The sequence below is a fragment of the Chenopodium album genome, chromosome 27 (genome assembly GCF_948465745.1).
Source record: "Chenopodium album chromosome 27, dcCheAlbu1.1, whole genome shotgun sequence".
NCBI classification, from domain to species: domain Eukaryota; kingdom Viridiplantae; phylum Streptophyta; class Magnoliopsida; order Caryophyllales; family Amaranthaceae; genus Chenopodium; species Chenopodium album.
The window spans coordinates 34,006,601-34,028,532 of NC_137860.1; the positions used below are offsets into that span (position 1 = coordinate 34,006,601).

Sequence of the window (21,932 nt, forward strand, 5' to 3'; positions counted from 1 at the left end):
TCATACGAATGATGTACATTATTATTAAATTAAACAAAATTATTAAATCAAATCATACAAAATAAAAGTACAGTTAAAATCATACAAAATAAAGTACAAGTACACACTCAAAATACCAAAATAATAAAGTTACTAAAAAAAAATAGTTTCCACTTTGGTTAGCACAATAACTCGAAAAACAACCAGAGTTAAAGGAGCAAGTTGGCTTAGATTGGGCTATATTTGGAATCTCATTATCTCAAAGTGGGCACCCACCCTTTTTCCTTATTGTTAAATTTCATTGCTTCTCTCTCTTCTTACCATTGGAGCCTTTGTCTATGGTTTTTGTGATTTCTATTACCTTCACATTATTCCACATTTTTTTCCCTCTATTTTCCTCCTCCTCAAAAAAAAAAAAAAAAAAAAAAACCAAAGCTTTTCTCTTATGGCGCCCACTTAAAATAGTGGGGATCCTACTCATTCAGTCTAAGTCTCCAATCGGTAAACCTCTTTTTTCTCTCTCCTAAATTTTATATTTTCTCCCTAATTTTGATATTCCCTCTTTCTTTCTCTTCTAGGGTTGGTCCATTTTTATATTTTATATTTTCCGGTCTCTTTCTTCTTTTTTTGGTAATCAATTTACTAATTTGATTAGCTTGTTTATGCTTTAATTACTAAATTGGAATTTTTGTTCACAATCAATTTCCATAATAACAGTTTTAATTACTACTCCGTAGTCCGTATTACAACTACAATAAAGTATAATACGATATACTAGTTTTTATTTACTATTATGAACTTGGGTTTTAACTTTTAAGCTTTATCATCAACATTTGGAAGATCTGCTTGATTTTGACTTGAATATTTTGTAATAAAGTCTTAAATTATTCCTAAATTATTTTTGTTTTGTATTGTATAAATTGAAGTTTTAAGGTTGATAATAGTTTGTTTATTTTAATTTATTATTTGGGAAGCAGTAGTCAAAGGAAATGGTGAGACAAAGAATCCAGATCAAGAAGATTGATAATGTAACTGCGAGGCAAGTAACATTTTCGAAGCGAAGAAGAGGATTGATTAAGAAAGCCGAGGAACTTTGTACTCTTTGTGATGCTGAAATTGGCCTTATTGTTTTCTCTTCTACTGGCAAACTCTTTGAATACTCCAACTCAAGGTGACTCTCTATTCCTCACTCAACCATTATTGTTGATAAATTTTTTTTGTATGTATGACTTTATTTATTCGTGTTCGTGTTTGTTAATCTTCGATCAAATGCTGTAGCTGTTGTTTAATTAGTTGAAATGAGAGAATGATAATAATCATGAAAAATGAGAAAGTCTAATGAAGCCTTGAAAGTATGTCATATGATATTGAAGGGTTTAAATTAGTTATGGTACTAAGGTGTGTAATTGCACTGTGATTTATTATCTGATTTTTGGGATGTTAACTTAATGGTGGGGGCTATCTAGGGTTTTTGATTTTAGTTTGATTTTGATGGATTTTTCTTAAGAAAAAACTTATGAGGTATATGCTGAAAATTAGTTGTTTCGACATGTTTGAGACATACTCAACTAGGGGATTTAATAATTATATGATTTCATGAACAACTTAGTGTTAGTTTTCTGAGACTTGGGAGTAATTTATGCAACAGTATTTAAATATATCAATTCAAAATGATCACAAAACTTAAGCAAATGTATAGGCACTGGAAAATGTTTCTAATAACATGTACGCCATATTTGTATCATACAATATACGGAGTAGTATAGAGAAGCTGTGACCCTTCAATTCATATTTGAATGACACCATAGCTGTTATATCCAATCTTTTTCTATTTTCGAATGCCTTGTAATCAATTATCTAAGAGAAATAGTCCATTAGAATTTTTTATTTACTACAAAACAGCCCCCGAAATTTCTTTGGTGTAACCTCCACCAATGGTTCTAAGTGTGGATTTTTGAAAAATTCATGTTTTTGATTGCAAAGTAAAGGTTAAAAAAATAACAAAATTACATAGAAGTAACATATAGATAATTTTTTCTCAAGTTCAAAAAGTTGGTAAAACACTTATATTTCCTTTGATTCAAAAGTTTACTGATATGAACAAATTACAAAGTTTTACTTACATAAGATATAGCATGACAGATATAAGTTACAGCTAGTGCGTGTAATTATCACTGTAGTATTAGTGATTAGTCACCTAGCTAAGAGTCATCAATTTTTTTATTTTTATTTTTTTGTTGAGGCAAAGGAAATGGAACCTTAAAGAGTCATCATTTTGAAATGGAAAAAAGTTACATTATCATCTTTCTTTCTCGGATGATATGAGATTTTTTCTTTAACTTTTGTTGCAACAATGTAATTTGGAGTAGTCTATCTACTTGTGAGTTGTGAAAATTGTTGTTGCTAGTTGCTACTAATGCTACTTTTATGTTAGCATCAGCCTAGCAAATGACTGTGTTTATGGTACAATTGTAGTACAAAAGAAAATAGTTTTTAGGGTGTACTTAGAGTTATAAGAAGAAATGAGATTTATATGTATTTGTGGTGGTGTTAGCGAGGTAGATATGAAAGATTACTGCTGCTGATCTCTAGGAGATTATGAGTTTCCATGCTCTAAAGGTACTACCTTGAATTTATTTTAAAATTCGTTAAAATAAGGGAAAATCGTCTGCGTTGGTTTGGACATGTAAGACGGAGACCCGAGGGTGCACCGGTGCGAAGAGTGGAAGAGTGGGACCATGGAGGGATTAAACGAGGAAGAGGGAGACCAAAGATGACTTGGTTGGAAGGAGTGAGGAAGGATATGAAGTGCATGGATTTACGTGAGGATGAAGTTTTGGATCGTAAGGGATGGAGGAGAAAGATTTATGTTGATGACTACACGGAATAATCAAATTTGGTTCATGTTAGCCGACCCCACTTTTGGGATTAAGGCTTTGATTGATTGATTGATTGATTGATTTGTATTTTACACTGTTCCTAAGCTAGGTGAGAAATGTAAAAAGGGGATTTTTCCAGGAAGTGATAAGTGAGGAAGAGTAGATTCTGATGAACATAGTTCACAAGGTGCATAGAAGAATGTACTGAAAGCGAATCCCTTGGTATATAATTTTCGCATCATAAGCCCACATAACATCTAAATCGTCCTTTTTGTCCACAAAGTAGAAGAGGGCTTGTTTCTTTTCCACAAAAAAATTGTACTAAAAGTCAGATCAAAAGGACTAAGATAATAGACTTAGAATCTTTCTAAAACAAGCGGATTTTTAGTGCCTTTATCGGCTGACCATGGCATAATAGCATGTCATACCACCAGCCACTAGATAGTGAATCTAATGAGTACGACTCTTATCTCAATTGAAGTGGTAAAACTGACCTTCCCAGCACATGTCATTGGTCCACTTCCTTGCTTGTCTGAAGACAACCCTCTTGTTCATTGATAGCTAAGCTACTTGGGATACCCTTTGAAGGAAGACTAAGAAGTGGGGGGTTGAAGACCCACAGGCCACAGGCTGTCATGTGTAAATTAAAATTCCAGCTGGTGTTCTTAAGGGTGAATCCATGCTCTACCTATAAAGGAAGAAATTAAAACAAAAAAGAATTTTTTTTTTACTACTATTCTCTAGGAGTTAAGAAAAAAATGGAGACAAGAAATTTTGCCCTAGGAGGAATATTGTGCCTCCTTAAACAATTGGGAGAATAAAGAAGTGAGGACTAAATTCTTCAAATTTCTGATGTGGATTCTTGACAGTTTTTTTTAAAAAATAGAGCAACTCTTTCTTTCAAAACAAGATGTGCCTTCCTTAAGTTCTCTCTAATTTGTCATCATCAAGAACTCAAAGCTCTAACTCAAATAATGACAGCTGGTATTATGAAATCATGAAAGTTATGCAACATTCTTCCTTTAAAGAGCTTAAATGAAGGAGCAAATTGAAGGTAGGATCCCTATCATTATTGACTATGAAGCTAGTACTTAATTCAACTTCATATTTCAAATAGAACAAATTATGCCAATAATTATTAAGGAGGTCTTTGATATATATGAATACTTAGTTTTGGAGAACCTATGTACTCATCAATTACCTCTTTAAAGTTGAATGAATATCTAAGGAATGTTGGAAAGAATTTGACAACACACTTATGCTACTTTGAAAATATCAACTTCTTCATTCTTTTGACCTCTCTCTTTGAAGAATCCTTTTTAGTTTCACATATTCTTGTTTTCCTTAATGGATAAATCTTGAACAATAATGGAGTTTAGTTGCCCTCTTTCTTTTTCAATGACCAATTCGTGTTTTCAAACTCCTCGAATTTATTCTTTACTTATTGCTATAAAGTTCTATCTTTAATTTTATGTTAACATCAATATTGTAGTTTTAGGCCTTATTCTATTCACCTTAATTTTGTTGAACTAAAATTATTTTTGCTAAACTTAAATTTTTAGAACTGATTATTATATATGCTCTTTAACTTATTTTTGCTGAATTGAAATTATCTTTTACTAAATTTAAATCATTTTAATGAATATTATTTGAATAAGGTAAACAATGCCTTAGTTTATTTAAAAACTAGTTATACCAAAGAGTTGGCTCATAAGTTGTATTGTTGATGTAAATTCTTCTCTGATACTTACACCTATCTTCTTTTGAACATTTCATAGAGCAAAATTGGATGGCAATGCCCTTTTTAGTCCGTAAATGAACCTTTGTGAAACAAGTTACTCATTGTCTCCAATCTTCGGAATAACATACCCTATCTACTGAAACCGCATCATTTTACCCAATTATTTGGCTGGGATCTCCTTGCATGTCATATTTAGTAATTCACACACATGATCAAATAAGCTATGCTTGTTTATTCTGTTCTAATGTTGCAAAACCCTTTCCTAAAACTGTGAATTTTGTGATCTAACTCTAAAGAAAACCTTTCATTAGCTCACACTGAAAGAGTGAAAGAGCTAATGTCCAATCACTAATGAGCATGCTAGAGCTTAAAAAAGGTCAATAGCATCAAGAGTCAGAGATGGTCTTGGAGAGTGGTGAGAGTAATAATGTAATGCAATGTCTCTTATACTTTACTTTGATACTATCAACCATACTCTTCCTTTAATGCTTTTGTTAAGAAAAACAAAGTGCTTAGTAAATTTTGTCCTACCTTGCTTTCTTGTAAGTTTACTTTGGCTGCCTTTTAGCTATTTGGTTGATGTTAGGCTTGTTAGACTATAACTCTTGTGATGATTAGTCGTCAGTCCTCTTTGGTTTCTGAATTATACGGAGTATGGTGTAGGTAGATTATTTGTTATCTCAGGGGTTGGGATTGTCACCTTGACCAGAGAATGATGATTACTAGATTGAAATCAATTCTTTGAAAAGTCCCGCAATGAATTTCTCAAGTAGGCAGCTAAGACTTGTTAAGAGAAATCTTAGTTGAAACACTAGACATTTTTTTTTTTTTTTTTTCTGCTGGTAATTGGTAAAGCTTTCCATACCTTTGTGTAGAGGTCCAAGCAAGTTAGGCACCCAAGGTAAGAATTTTTCAAGTGCTATGTTGAACACTATGTCACGGTGAGGGATATTCTTTACCATAGTCTAGAATATGCTACTGTTCAATTCATGAGAGCAACTCTAAGCATTGAATTGAATAATGATTTATGGGTCATAGGGAGCATATGGTATTGGCCATTGGGAGGGGGGTTTGGTCTTCTTGAAGTTTGTATTTGTCTCAAGGTGTTTCAAAATTTGAAAAAAGCAAGACTCTCCTTGACATATCTAAAACTTTGCAATTAGAAAGAGCCACTAATGCAAAGGGTAACATATAGGGATAAGATGACGGAATAATAAGGTGATCAAAGTGCAAGTATTTAGACAACAAATTAACTAGTCACTTTTTTCTTAATCAATTGTGAACATGGTGGGTATATGATGTAAGAGTGCAAGCTATAGTGCTAACTTTAGAACCGTAATTACCGAAATTTTTATAAGGGGATCTACTCTAAGTTAAGAAATCTTGCTTGGGAGGTTTTCAAGCATCCGCGAACTTTGGAGATACAATCTCAATTCTAACTATCTTGAAAGCCAGGGCCGGCTAAGGGCCTGTGCAACCAGACCCTTAGCACAGGGCCCCGGAATCTCGAAGGCCCATTTCTATTGGAAGCCCAATTATATGAAAAAAAATCGTTGCTTTGTGTTTTGTGACTTTTGTATGACTACTCTTTATTGCTTTAGTCTATTTCAACTTTCAAGAATCTCTTCATCCTAAATTAACTCTTCAAATTCATTTATTCCATAATTACTCCCATTAATTTGTATATTCCCATAACAATAGTCAATTCTTGTATTATAAAACTTTCCATTTATCTCACTTCTTTTCTAATTTGTCAGTAAATATCACGTCTTTACCAAAAGAACATAAAAATTAAGCTTCCAAATTAACAACCCTTTTCAATTCATCTGTCAATCACAATGGTTAATTGGTTATGAAGGGTATATTTTCCAATCCCTGAACTGATTCCAATCGAAATATTATTTCATGTTTTCTACAATTAAATTATTTTAAATCTCAAATTTCGACAAACACCGATTAATTAGATTACTCATTATTGTGAATTTGGGATTACTCGTTCAAAAATCAAAGTTCATCCAATTAAATGAATCAGTTATGAGGTATGCATAAAGCATAATTTAATTTCACTTTTTTTTTGAGATTTGGTATGAGGTGGTGTTGCATTTTTAAAGGTTGAAAGTATGACATTGTATTTTTATTTGGAATTTGAAGAATTGCTAATTGGATTATCAGGTTGTTGTTTCGATCCTACTAGTTTGTTGATTTTTGTGTTTTTGGTGCATTATATCTTTCCTTTTTTTCTGATAGACTATTTGTTTAATTATTGCAGTGCTAAAAATATCATTTTAGTTTATCATCTTTGGTTGTACTGTTTGTTTGTTTTGTTTTTTTTTTTTAATTAACTATTTGCTGAATCATTTGAGAGATTTTAATTTTTACATTTTTTTTAAAAAAAATTGGTGTATACATTGTAATATGACCGACAATGTTCATTAAAAAAAAATTTGTAGTTCTAACTATTTAACTAGGGCCCAATTTTCAGAGTTAGAACAGGGCCTCCAAAATGTTTAAGACGACCCTGTTGAAAGCTTGAAAGGGGTTTGGTTTAAGTTTCATAAAGGGTTGTAGACAATGAAGGTTACGAAAAATTATATTAATAAGTTGCTGCCATTAGGCACCATTATGAAAATACACTTTTATAATGTCAATATTTTTATATTTTTAGTTTAATACAACTTATGATATTTAAATTATGAAATATGCAACGGAGAATGTGAAGTCCCTAATATTGAGTTTAAAAAAATAAAGGACGTATTTGTCTTTCATGGTTCTCAAAACACATATTTCAACATTTATATGTTTAATTATGTAGTATTACATAGTGGTTAAATTATGACATGTTAGGGCCTGTTCACATTTACTTAATTTCAGTTCAGTTCAGTTCCAATCAGTTCAGTTCAATTCAGCTCTTAATTTCCCTCTCACATAAAATATTCATTTCAGCTCAATTCAGTTCAGTTCAGTTCCAATTAGTTCAGTTCAGTTCAGCTCCAATCAGTTCATTTCAGCTCAGCTCAGTTCAGTAAATATGAACGGGCCCTTAGTATTTACCAAAATAAATAAACTTTGAAACAAATATAACTAGATTCCAAATGGTAAAAAAAATAAAAATAAATAAATAATATCATTCATTTTAAAATTATTACAATACTTTAGTTTTTGCACTATCTATACACTAGTGCTGCGCGCATCTCAATGACTTGCGCGCGCCTTGCGCTTGGAGTGGTTTGCCTTATACGAAAACACGTTTTTAAAACTTTCATAACTTTTGATTGCAAAGTTGGATTAAGGCGTGTGAGATATCATTGGAAAGCTCTAAATGTCTACTTTCCATTTCCGTTAGAATTATTATTATTATTATTATTAATTTCAACCACGATTACTTTTTCATATATTCAAAAGGGTGATCATGTAATTGTTAGAGTGATTTTATATAAGCTTTTTTTAGAAAACATTTTTACAATTTGATTATTAAGTATTACATATATAAGGGTAAAATTTAAGTCTTAGCAAACGTAAAAGTCAAATGATTGCAGCTGTTCATGAAACAAATAGAGTAAAATTTAACCATTAGTAAAATTATGGTCAAAGTTGTACAGTTTAATTGATAAAACAAAAACGATTGAATTGTTATGTATTCATGTAGGCTATGTTTTCTTCATCTTATTTTAGAAACTTATTTTGAGTACTAATTCTTAATGAAATTTGGATATGAGCTAGTAAATACACAATACTCCAAATCAATTCTTCTTATTTCCGTTTACTTATTAAAAATATCTTAAAATTACTACCTTTTAAACATAGTACAATTATTGAATTTAATTGCTTTTATCCTTTTTTTGGCGATTTTTGTTTGGAAAAAACGCCATCATCATGTATATTTTTTTACTAAAATTGTGTTAAACCCTTAATTAAATCAATTAATAAAAAAGATTAATTTTATTTTCCCGAATTCACAAACAATGATTCAATTTTTATGCCTAATTTATTTGAAGATCACTTGCTCATTGCTCAAATTGAAAAGGAAGAAGTTTAATTCAAAGATTTTACAAAAAATAAAAACCTATTTGCCCCAATTTGATTTATATGATAAATCGACAGAGAAGTTTAATTTGATGGAAAATAAATCTCAATACTAGGTTGTATTCCTAAATTTGAGCATAAGTTAACTTCCAAAATCACTTGAAAATTTTTCGAATTGGGTGGGTGATACCCGATAAGGCACAATTTTCTAATGGTGGTAGCAATGGTTGTGGTGGAATGTCGCGGGCTTTGATTCACCCCCCCTCCCTAGAACATCATGCTTTATTGTAAATCAGTCAAAGTCTGATTATTATTCCATAGAGTCATCTACAAAAATCCTCTTCCTACCATAGTGATTTATTGTAAATGAGTTATTTAATTTTTTTTGCCCTAAGGACATTTTGCTTTGAAATAGAAGAAAGTTGAAGAAGTAGAGTTCTTGGTCCTCCTCCTATACTAGAAGAGGATAATTATTTTGTGAGCTTAGTAATGATGAACATGCAAGCAAAGAAGAATAAGAATAAGTTGATTAGGTTTTGTTTGTTTTACATCAAATCTATTTATTTAAATAGTCAATTGATTTGGAAATCATGTCAAATAGGTATATGTAGTAATAGGAATAATAAAGTGAATTTTTAGTAATTAACAATTTTTTTTTTCTCTGAAAAAGTAATAATTATTGAAGTGTCTATTTTCTACGTAGTAATTGACAAAGTTTCCATCAAATAATAAGATACGATGAAAGTAAGACCATAGTACAGAGAATAATAAAACTACTCATGTTCAATTGATGAATTTAGTTACTGCACATTCCTTTTCCACCAATTTCAAGTTATTTATTGTCACGTTTTCGTTTAGCAAGGAAACTACTAAGAAGGTGTTTGGTTCAAGCAATTTATGTAAGGTAGGATTTTAGAATGGGTAGCCCCATACCTTGTGTTTGTTTAAGAAATTTTCAAATTTCAAATTTCAAACTCATATCTCTAACCCATCATGTATCAAATAAAAGAAAAAATTCATATATATCCGAACAATAACCAAAGGGGTATTAAGAATCAAGTTTCAACCCCTTAACACATTGAATTCATTCTTGATTCTAAAATCATACCATTACGTGAACCTAACACCCCTTAATATATTTCTATGTATTAAAAGAAGGGAGACAATTGGAAGGGAGATTCAGCAAGAAAACTCATCATTCATCATCCCTTCCCTCCCCTTTTTTTTTTCCCCTATATGTATCCAAACACTCTATAGAAAAAATATTAATTTGTTTACCTTTTCACAATTATTTTACCACTTTACACTATGTTTTGATAACAATAGCTAAGAGAAAGGGAGGAGAATAAAAGAGAGGGAAGGTAGAAAGATAGCCCTCCGTTTTACCTTCAAAGCTCTCCAATAGTGGTGGGATTTGGTTTATTAAAATGAAAAGGAATGGATTCCTCTCCTTCCATTATCTTTCCCTTCCCTTGTCGTATGTCATATAAAAATAAGAGAAATTATATACCTCACTTTTCCTTTCAAATATTAATACTCAAAAATTAAAGAAAGTCATGAAAATTTTACAAGAAAAAAATACAACTTGGAAAATTACCTACTTCTATCCATTTTACTTAACAACTAAATTTGCAAAACTTAAAATTCCCCATGAATGTACTTTTACCTAGATTTCTTCATTACTGTATAATTCTCAAAACCTTTTTTTTTTTCTTATAACAAGATTGATTTGATATGACATCTATAAGGAGAGTTTTGATCGTTTTTGCATATCGAATAGTTTCATACCTCCTTTCATATCTATGTACTTTACTTATTCTTCATGGATTTATCAATGTGTTGCTATCTGAAGATGATTTTATTCTAATTAAGGATTAATCTTTTTTCGATTCCACAATAATCATTACCGATAATTTTTTGGAAAATTTGCAAGTAAGGTCCTTTTATGAAAAAGGTGGCACAAAAGGTCCTTATATGAACATTGGGTTATGAAAAGGGTTTGTTGACCAAAAATTTTCGGCCATTTTTTTTCCCCCTATTTTCCCTACCTTATTTCCCATTCAACTCTTCTGATGTGACTAGTAGCTACCTATTAATGGCGAAACACTATAGAAGGAATTAATGGCGATAATCAGTGTGCACGCGATTAACCCCACAATTTCTTCATTAGGTAAGGCAACACTCTCTTCCTCTTCTGTCTCTTTCAAAGTAGTAAAAAGTTTCAATATTTTTCCAAAAGTAGCTAATTTGGTCTGTAAAAATGGTGAAGAGATTAATTTCAATTTGCGAAAGTAAACTTCAAATTGAAGTGGGATTGTGACCTTGCCCTTGTTCGACTTGCGTTGGAATGCCTTCAATTGGCCTTAAATTGTAATTTTTGGCTGGGATACACTACTAGAAAACAGGCCATTTCCGACAGAACATTCCGTCGGAAAAACCCTGAAATCCGTCGGAAAAACCCTGAAATTCGGTCGGAACTGGTTGTCGGAAAAGGCTTTGTACGAAAAGCACCTTTTCCGTCGAAGGAGGTAATTCCGGTGCCGGAAAAATCCGTCGGAATTTTCCGACGGACTGAATTCCGTCGTGAATTTCCGACGGAATTTCCGTCGGAAAATGCTTCTAAAAAAACAAAAAAAAAACGCACACCGCCACCCCGTACCACCGCCGCAAGCCGTCACCCCACACCACCTACCCCTACCTCACACAACCAGCCAAACCCTCACCAGACCCACACGGCCACACCCAACCCCATCCACCGTATCACCAGCCCACACCAGAACCCCTACCCACCAGCCACCTAACCAGATCTACCACCCCACCACCCACTTAAATCACCACCGCCACAGCCACCTACCCAATCAGATCTACCCATCTACAACCACCACCGCCACAGCCACCTACCTAACCAGATCTACCACCCCACCACCCACATAAATCACCACCGCCACCACCGAAAATCATCACAACCCAGAAATTAACAAAAAAAATAAAGAAAAAAAATTAAAATCCCAACCCAAGCCCCCAAACACGATCTCCAACAGCCACCACCCACCACCACCATAAATTGTAAAAAAAAATTCCGATAAAACAACAAATAACATCAAAATTGAAAAAAACGAAATACATACCTTAATTAGACCACACATAACCTCGAAATTGGGTTTAAGAGGCCAAATTCGACCATAAAAACTCTAGATCTAGAGTTTTCATGGTCGAATTTGACCCAAAAACCTTTGTTTTACGCATGAAGAGAGAGAGTAAGGGCGAAAAAGATGAATATTATTGTTGATGTTGATGCCGGCGATGGTGTTGTTGATGTCGGTGTTGTTCGTTGTTCGTTGTTGATGTCGGTGGTTAGTGTTGGCGACTATGGTGGGAGATTTGAGGGGAAAGTAGAGTAGAGGAGAGACAGAGAAGGAGAACGAGTGAGATTCAGAGAGAGGAGTGAGAACGAATTGAAAGAGAAGGGGAGTGAGATTCAGAGAGAGGAGTGAGAACGAAAGAGAAGAGGAGGAGAGAGAAGAGGAAAGATAAGGAGGAGAAGAGGCGGAAAAGATAGGAGTGTTAGGGTTTCTAGGGCTGGATTTTTTTAAAAAAAAAAAAAATTCCGACGGACTAAAAATCCGTCGGAAAAAGTAATTTCCTATGGAAATATCCATCGGAAAGCCCATATATTACGACGGATTTTTAGAATTCGTCGGAAATATCCGACGGAATAAAAAATCGTCGAAAATTTCGATATTTCCGACAGAATAATTGGTCTGTCGGAAGTAGTCCGTCGTTATTTCCGTGTTTTCTAGTAGTGATAAGAATTGAAGTTTGGGATTATTGTTATTCTCAAATTAGGGTTCAATAAGGTAGGGAAAAATGGGGGAAAACGGCAAAATCGAGGAAGAAGAGGGGAAGGGAAAAAAAGGAAAAAAAATAGGGTCATTAAAGTGTTCACGTGTTGTGCATGTGACTTTTTTTGGTCGGAAAATTTTGGTCAACGGACCCTCCTCATAACTCAATGTTCATATAAGGACCTTTTGGGCCACCGTTTTCATAAAAGGACCTTCCTCACAAGGTCGACCAATTAAAGAGAACTTCCTTGCAAATTTTCCTAATTTTTTATTTACTAGGGGGTCTAGCGCGCGCGATGCGCGCGATATGGTTAGCCCTTTGAGAAGAGTAATTGCAACTATATGCCTATCAGATCACTAATACTTTCTGACTATATGTGTATGGTATTTGGTTTAAATTATTTGCAAAATGAATTTTTGTTCATGATTAAGGTTTACACATCACTCAAAGTATATAACAATTTTGAAAAAAACTCTAATTTTTAAAAGCTTGGAAAAATATCTTACTATGCTACTACAAAACTATAAGTATTATGTAAAATCTAAATAATTCAATAATGTAAATATTATTTATTAGGACAAATTAATATTGGAAGAAAAAGAACTATTACCAATTTAGCATTCCACGGTAGGAAATATACTGTAACTAAGGTACTACAAAACTACAAGTATTCGAAACATCTAAATAATTCCATATTGTTAATATTACGATTCTTTCAAAAAAATGTCAATACAATGAAGTATTTAGTACAAATTAATAATATTGGAAGTAAAAAAAAACTACTATTACCATTCCACATATTAATATATTTTTAACTTTTTATTTTTTTTAAATGTTAATCTTACGAAGCATTTATTAGGGACAATTTTGCAAATTGCAATGACTACAACAATTTTGTAGCTATTGTAATCTTTTAATCTAAACCATTGATATACGGTATTAAATCTTGACCATTCATTTAATTGACAAATTATAAATTAAAATAAAATAACAATCGATTACTTTATTATTCCTTCAACAATGTTCACTTCAATTCCTCCCATTGATCTATGGTTTTAGTACGATGATCTTGTTGATAGTTTAATATCCCATCTTATTGCTGATTTTGGTATTTTATATGGGTGAAGAATTGAATTGAAGATGAACAAATATATATTATTCTACTTGTTCAATCATTTTGATGAAATAACTAATAATCACGTATCTGGCCTCTAGCCATTTTGATCCATAATTCCATAAAGAGTAAAATTGAAAGAATTGATCTGATTTCATGACTATATGTTGACAACTATAAAAGGGAATTGAAATCTCAATTGTTTGAAGAAACAATAACAAAAACTATGAATTGTAGATTTGTATGTCTGTCCATCGGTAGTTTTTTTCAGCAGATAAAAAAAGGAATTGAAAACAGTTTTTGAATATATATTTTTTTTTAATGAATATAAATAATTTAAAAGTCAAATATAATGAACGGATAAGATTGGCCCTAGATATCTTGTCAAAAAAAAAAAAAAAAAGATTGGTCCTAGATATTTAAAGGGCTAAGGTTAATTTTAATTACAATGACTATAATGTTTATGTAGCCATTGAATAGTCTTCAATTTATTAGTACAAATTAGTATTGAAAGGAAAAAAAAAAAAAAAACTATTACTATTCCACATAGGCATATACTAATATCTTCTTTCCTTTATTTTTTTTTTAATTGGGGGCAAATTGGTAAACAAACATTTTGAGGGACATAATTGTCATCATACTATTCATAAGAGCATTTTCATACTTTTTATAAGGTAGGGATTTATTTCTCTAAACTCAACTAATTGAACATGTGTCACCATAGTGACATTATTTTCGAGAAATTTGGCCAATTTTAACCTTTAAACCCTAGTTATGTGAACTAATAAAAGAAGGGGAGAGTATTGTTACTTTTTTTTTTTTTTTTTGATGGGAGAGTATTGTTAGTTAAATATATATCAATTTTCAATTAATTCTAATTAAATAATCTGTGAGGGAGTGAGTTTTGCCCTATGCCTAATAGGCTACCATTTTGCTAACTCAATTGTGGGATCATGGTTTGCTGACTTAGCAGAACTAGAAACAGATTGTTCTGTTTAGGGTTCTTCTCATGGATGATTTCAATAATCTGATCTTCTCACAAAGACTCACAAAGAACAGTCCTCAGAAAATTTCTTATACCATACAAGCTAACCTTAGTACAGTGCTTCAATTAGATGATTTCTGAGAATTATTTTTTCATTTGTTTTCTTTCTATATATTAAGTGGGTGTTGTTGCTTACTACCTTTTTTTTCCCATGTGAAATGATGTAAAGATTTAAGTTTGTAGGGTATTGTTTTTGACTACTTTTTTTTCCATGTGAAATGATGTAAAGTGTGAAGTTTGATGTGGTAGAGGCAGTTTCTTGTGGATTATTGTAGTTTTACTTTGTTAGAAAAAAATTTTGGGATTACAATTTGTCTCAATTGCATTTAAATTGAAGTAAGTGCAACTGTACAGAGTACAAACATAATGTCCTTCCTCTTGCTTCATTCAAAAAGCATATTCATGCAAACATGTTCAAAACCACTTAGTTTTATAACTTATCCAAATTTACTAATTTCACTATATCTATCTCTAGGAGCTTTGCTTCAACCCATATCTTGCCTCCTTAAATTTTAAGCTGTTAACCATTTTCATGTTACTTACACTTGTTTTCTGCTCTCTTACAAGTTTGATCTTATATTATTGACCAAATGCACATGACTGACGAAACAAGATCCTTATGAAGTTATGATAATAGGATCATATTTTCAACTTTTAAATTGCTTCACCTTTCTAAGTAAAAGTGATATTTGTTTAAAATAAAAGTGATATTGAAGAAGAATGACTTATTGTTTGACGATCAGTGTTCCTGATGGACAATTGGACAATTGTTCACAACAATCTTTTATGTACCTAGGATCATCAAAACTTTTAATGTGTGTTTCATTGGCTGTATGATGATTGCCAAAGCTTTCCCCAATGGTATTTGTAAACTGACATATAAGTAAATGAATCATAACTTGAATTTGTTTTTAATTGGTCTATCAAGGATGACACAAGTGCTTCAACGGCATATGCTACATGCAGACAACATCAACAAGATAGAGGAATCATCACTTCAGCTAGAGGTAAGCTATATCCAAAGCAACTGTGTTAACTACATTTTGAGGTATTTTTATTAGAAAATTTGCTAAAAGCGTGCATAAACACATAGGTCATAAGAATTCAACTACAAAGAACAAATTTGTGCTTTCTCTTTTGTAAGCCATGCTTTGGAAATAGGACATAAAATAGATGTCAATGCTACATCAGGTTCTTTAAGGAGACAGATTGAAGTTAGGGTTCTACTGTTCTCATATAGCATATGGGACTTTGCTGTTGGCATCATTGTTGTTTGCCAGGTCGTGAAGATGGAGTGATTCCTAGGTAAATTGGAGTCATTTATATAGCCTTTTTGTAAGTTATTAGTATATATTTTTTTTTTTTTTTTGAGGGAAAAGTTATTAGTATATTACTCTATAATATCTATTCAATACAATTATACCCTAGCTAATAGACTAACAGTGTCTGTTTTTCTTTGTCCCAAATGCAAGTGGCCTAGGGTAATTGGTAGAGCTTTCTTCTAACAGTCTCTTGATTCATCTATTCTGGAGTTATCGACTTCTCCACTTCTTCGAAATCATGTATTAATGTGTTTTGTTAATTTAGTCCTTTATGTGGAGAATTTACTTTTCTATTGCATATAGTTGCAAACATTTTCTTAGCAAAAGTAGGTTATGCAGACTTTCATGTGTTCATATAACTCAGGAAAAGTAAGTCCCCTTTAGTAATTTATTAAGATAGAACAGAATCAAGGAAATGGATCATATGCATAACTTGATTATTATTACTTCTTGAAAACAAAGAAACCCAGCTCAGACAATGAAACCCTACATCTTTCAAAAAATGTTGTAACATCACTTTTCAGTACTTAAATCCATTAGGTGATACATTGATTTGATGCATCTTTTCTTGTGTATGTAGGCTGAGGGTACTTTGTGTGCTATGCTAAGCAAAGAACTCGAGGACAAGACTCGAGACATAAGGTAAACTACATAGTAACTGTTCTCGGTCTAGCAAGCTGTGTGCTATGCTTAAAAATCCGTGTTTACATGTAAGTTATGATCCTGTTACAGCCGTATAAATGGAGAAGATCTTGAAGCATTGAGCCTTGATGAGCTAATGAAACTAGAAAGACAAGTTGAAAGGGGTCAAACCAAAATTCGCCGAGCCAAGGTTGTGTTCTTTACTTGAAAAATTACATCAATCATGCATATATTATTACATTAAATCATGAAATTTTTATTACTTGAACTTCGTGATCGTGTTCAGGGTGAAAAACTTCGGAAAGAGATTGTGACTCTCAAGGGAAAGGTACACTTTTGACTCATTGCATTTTCTGTTATGTAATTTGGACACTTCATCTCACCTCAAATACTCGTGTCACATAACTATATTTTTGTAGTCACTTACTTGTCTATGAGTTCAAGTAACATAGATTTTTACATATTTGCACTTATTTTCTTTGATGTTGCTGGTACATTGAAATGTGATTGCACAACTGGGACAAGTAGGAGATTGAAACGGCAAAGGAAAATCAAATGTTGAAAGAACAGGTGGAAGTGACCTCAAAATTTATTTTACATCTTCTGTTCCCAAAGAAAGTTTCTAGATTACGAAGTAAATTAGTTGTCTTGGTCAATACTACAGATGAAAGATGTGTCAAAAGAACATTTTTCTCTGCTGCATTTGGCTGCGGAATCAGATACCAGCGTTCCCTCATCAGCTCCAATTCAATGGCTGTCAAAACAAGATAATAACTCGATTTCGAATACTTTTCTTACATTGGGGTGAGTATGCTACCTCTACCAGTATTTTCTATTTCATATGCTTATCTGTTCCCTCCGTTCCTAAATAATCTTTGTACTTTCTGTTTTCATCCGTTCCATAATGTTCTCTTGGGTTAGTTTCCATCACTTAGTTGGGGCTTATGTTCTTATTATGTTGAATGCAGACCTCCTGTACAGAGTCAAAATTTATGAAGTGTATTGCAAATTTGCAATAAAGCGCGAGCTATGGAGTATATGAAAGCAGATTTATGTATACTGTAAGTCATGGAGAGAAGGATAAAGCTATATATATGTTGAATGTATTTAAATTGTGCTGCTTAGAATTCTTGTCAGCTTTGTAAACCCTAATTTAGACGATGCAGTAGTAAGTAAATAAAGCAGGAGGCAGAAATTGAAGGTGTTCTAGTCTTTGTAAGTGTTGTGTTCTCTTAATTCTCTGTGCCCTAGTTCTTTGTGAATTACTTTACTTTTTGACAGAAAAATATGTTGATATAATTGATGAGGTTTGGGTAATCCTACAGCATTTTTGCATCGCTTTTGCTTAAATGTCTCATAGATGTGTATGGGTTTATTTGGTGTGACTTTGTGTCGATGTGAGCACCATATAATTCGTGTTTGCTCTAAATAAATTGAAAAGTATCGTGTCACAAGTTTTGGGTCATTGTTGGATAACTAGCTAATTACTAGCCAATGCAATTGGATTTTTATCATTTCGTCTTTGTTTTGACCAATAGGGAGTATGAAGTTTTGTAACTAAGGTTTTGGGTCCAATTTGATATCTTGGTTGATTGTTACCCATTGTCATTTTTGGGGCTTTTATCGTTTCGTCTTTATTTTGATAAATGTAAAAGTATCTTGTTATAACTGTGGAGTATAATTTTAGGGTATTTGCAGTGGATAATTGCTAGCCAATTAGGATTTTATTATTTCGTCTCTTTAGGCAAAAGAAGAAGTTATTTTGTGGTTAACATTTTGGAGCCATTTGCGTAGGGCAATTGGCCAAATTACTAGCCGATGATCCCAATTGGATTTTTATCATTTCGACTTAGTTTTGATAAATAAAATAGGAGGCCGACCCGGTTGATCAGCCTGATTAACGAAATTTTGTTAATCAGCTGCATTTGTGGGCCCTCCTCAGCAAAAGTAATATTTTTATATTGAATTGTACTGATGGTGACATGGCTAAGTTGACGGCCAAATTTTGCACCGTTAAGAAGGTCCTTTGTAACGTCGTTTTATTCTGAACTAACATCCTTCCTCCATACTAAGAAAAAATTAAAAATTTATCATAGATCTCCTTCTTCTTCCTCCTGCAACCTATGTACTCAAATTGGAAGAGACTGAACTAACGTCCTTCCTCCATAATAAGAAAAACTTAAAAATTTATCATAGATCTCGCTCCTTCTTCTTCCTCCTGCGACCTATGTACTCAAATTGGAAGAGACGACAGAGCTCGCACCAGAGTAGATGTGGTAGATTGGTCAATTGAAGCCATAGCAAGAGCATGATGTACTACAAATTCAGTACGATTTAGTTCCACTAACCTTTTCTTCTCGAATTCGCTCGCACGCTATTATTGCTTTGGTTGTATTCCGACTACCACATAACCCTAAACACTCTCAATTTCACTAACAATTGATCACCGACGATGGAATGTCTAAGTTCCGGCCACCGAAGAAACAATCGGTAAAAATTTCGAAGTAGGTTTTCACAGATTAGGAAAGTAACCAGGAAAGGGTACCCAATTTGCTAAAAGACGGAAGTTTGAACATTGACTAGAGAAGCGTTAGTTTGACTAAAAAGAACGTCTGCCATGTCATTCAGACGTTTTCCCCATTAATGAGCGTTGCGACCATTTTGCCCCCCACTTTAATTGAGAAAGGACAATTTTACCCCTTGATTTACTGATTTCGCACATCAGCCTGATGAACATGAATTTCCTCATAAAATAGTGCCTTGTGATAAGGTTTTACTGTTTTAGGACCATTTGCGTTAGGGTAGTTGCTAGGCAACATCACTTATTGGGCTTTTTTATATGCCTATTAAGTTCATATTGCAAGTTAGTTAGTTATTTTTTATTTTTTATTTTTTTAGATGTAAAACCTGTTGACCTGCTGTTTTGAAGTTTAGATCTGTTTTTTTTTAATTTGCTGCACCACGATTTGAGCTTTTTTTTTTGTTTACGATAGAGTACATTGTTTTCTAAACCAAATTTCAATTCTATAAATTTGTGGAAAACTAATAACTCTAACAACATAGTTAGTTCAGATATCATATTAGTAACCTGCTATTTGGCCTGACTAGAAAGCTTCTTTTTACTGGACTGGTATAGGGATGACTTGATGAAGTACTACACATTATGCATATACTAATTGTTCGACAGTATTAACGAGTTCATTTAAAACTACACTAATTCAAAGCACTTCTTCGTGCATTTATGCAAGATTAAGGATGCGGATAGGTGGATGTAAGTGACAGTGTACCAGCCCTCCCTCCTAACACCCCAAAAACATTAGCAACGTGACTGCGTGAGAAAATAAAGCAAGTCCCGGTACCATTTAACTAATTACATCTTTTGCAACCGTCCTTGTAAATAAATAAGAGAAACTCGTACTAGCTGTTACATTGTTACCAACTTAGTGAGCTTTTTTCTCCAAGGTCATTTTCGTGCACTGAAACAGTTCAGTTTGAAAGGAATTGCAGGCATAGAGGCTTTTCATGGGGCCTTCAGACTTGGACTATACTGATATTGGAGTAAGAAATGATCTTAATCCCTTAGCTTATTTTTCGTTTTTGAGGCCCTTTATCTAACTCTTGTCTGTTAGAACTCTCGTAAATGATGAGTTGATTGTTTCCTTCATCACTGAGAGTGATTTGTATCTTAAATCATTGGTTGATAAAATAAACTTAGCATCTTAAGATTCACATTAAACTTTGTTTAAACCGTGGATAATCAAGTAGCTTAGTTGGTTAAAGTCTTAAAGGTTGATATTTAAAAGACGTGAGATCTAATCTTGTCTACATCATTTGCGTGTGGCTCTCCCTACACCAAAAAAAATGCAATAAACTTTTGCAAAATACTCCATATCATTTATTTGTAAAACACTACCACCACCAAAATTTAATAGCTAGTAACCCACTATTATAATATCAAGTACTGATGCTTATACTAAAAGCTATTGTTAAACACACGTTAATTAAGTGCTATTCTTATAGGATTACTCGATTAGTCAACAATAATGCATATATGATGATACAAGTTGAATCAATACCCTAAACTTATACACTAGCAACAAAAATACCAGGTCAAAAAATATGAGACACATGTGGGAGTTGAAAAAAGATTAACTTGGGACCAGCAAGATGTAAAAGTACACAAAATTGATGAGTTATATAAGAAATATCATAACCAACCCTGCAAACTAATAAAATCCTTTTGTCTTAAGCTACAAACTTTAGTGCATTATTTCTGTAATTTCTTTCTGAAGAGTTAAGAGTGCTTACAGAGTGCTGAATGTTAAGTACACTAATAACTAAAAATGTATGATGCGTAATTTTCACTTGGTAATTATTCCTTATGTATGCCCTCCTTATTTGATCAATGATGTTATTGTAACTTTGCTCGGTCGTTGTAGCCTTAGGAAGCATGAGTGTAGAATGCCTACATTTATATCCTGTGTATTCTTCTGCTTGAATTATTGGATGCAATGTCATCCAAAGGAAGCGAATTAGCGAAAGGTAAATTCGATTTCACATCAACGTAATTACATGTTAGGAAGCTATACGAGTATGTTATATGCTTCTTTATAACTTTTGTTCCCGTGTCATCTTTTTTATACTCTAGCTTTTATTTTTTTTTGTTCATTATTAATCATTTGATTCATTTCAAAAGATTTAGACAATGTGTGTTTGAATTTGATTAACATCTTTTATCATCTTCCCTGGCTTGGATCTTAGAAACAAGCCCATCAAATCTAAGATATTAGAGCAAGATTAGCCCAGCCTTATCTTAAGACTTTTTTTTCATGCCACATAGAATATAATAATTTTTATATTTTTTAATTATATTAAGACTCTTTAAGATTCAACTAAATTTATATTTTCATTCCTAAGATATAAGACTTCTTAAATATATGTATTATTATTTTTTTCTTTCCTATACATGATATTTTAATAGGAAAGTTTGCAATGGTGTCGTAATTTACGTATATATCTTACATTGAAAAAAATATTAAACCACTAAATACATAACTATAAATAATGATATGAAATTACATGAATATTGTGATATACATAATACCATAATCTTACAATGAAAACAATAGGAAATAAAAAATACTTTAGATTAAATTATAATGGTTGATAGCAAATGATAGGATACGAGTAGTAAAATACAACAAACTATTTTATAATAAAATTAAATACAACCATCAATTGCAAAACTCTACAAATTTTTTTCAATTATTTTTAAGCAAATATTATAAATGACAGTACTTTTAAGGAAAAAAAGGCTGATAATTGTTTATGTTTCATCAATACA

At 32.4% G+C, this 21,932-nt stretch overlaps 1 protein-coding gene across 3 annotated transcripts; it reads left to right on the forward strand.

Annotated features, from left to right (window-relative positions):
- The first annotated feature begins 286 nt into the window (after positions 1-286).
- LOC145619125 (MADS-box protein AGL24-like) lies at positions 287-17,905 on the forward strand. 3 transcript variants are annotated; one of them, XM_081673728.1, is made up of 9 exons: positions 288-480; positions 957-1,150; positions 15,553-15,631; positions 16,527-16,588; positions 16,679-16,778; positions 16,875-16,916; positions 17,117-17,158; positions 17,253-17,392; positions 17,557-17,905. In XM_081673728.1, the coding sequence occupies exons 2-9, from the start codon at positions 969-971 to the stop codon at positions 17,582-17,584; spliced, it is 675 nt and encodes a 224-aa protein (XP_081529854.1). In that variant the 5' UTR covers positions 288-480; positions 957-968; the 3' UTR covers positions 17,585-17,905. The 3 variants fall into 3 exon arrangements, with proteins under 3 accessions (XP_081529852.1, XP_081529854.1, XP_081529853.1); XM_081673726.1 differs by having other exon boundaries at positions 287-480; positions 17,117-17,392; XM_081673727.1 differs by lacking the exon at positions 288-480 and adding an exon at positions 507-609 and having other exon boundaries at positions 17,117-17,392.
- Positions 17,906-21,932: the final 4,027 nt, after the last annotated feature.

What these genes read in the sequence shown, in the direction of transcription:
- LOC145619125 (XM_081673726.1), top strand. Translation starts at nt 969, where the DNA reads ATGGTGAGACAAAGAATCCAGATCAAGAAGATTGATAATGTAACTGCG. An exon ending in GACAAGACTCGAGACATAAG is followed by an intron (nt 16,589 to 16,678) that starts GTAAACTACATA and finishes ATCCTGTTACAG; the next exon opens with CCGTATAAATGGAGAAGATC. An exon ending in CCAAAATTCGCCGAGCCAAG is followed by an intron (nt 16,779 to 16,874) that starts GTTGTGTTCTTT and finishes GATCGTGTTCAG; the next exon opens with GGTGAAAAACTTCGGAAAGA.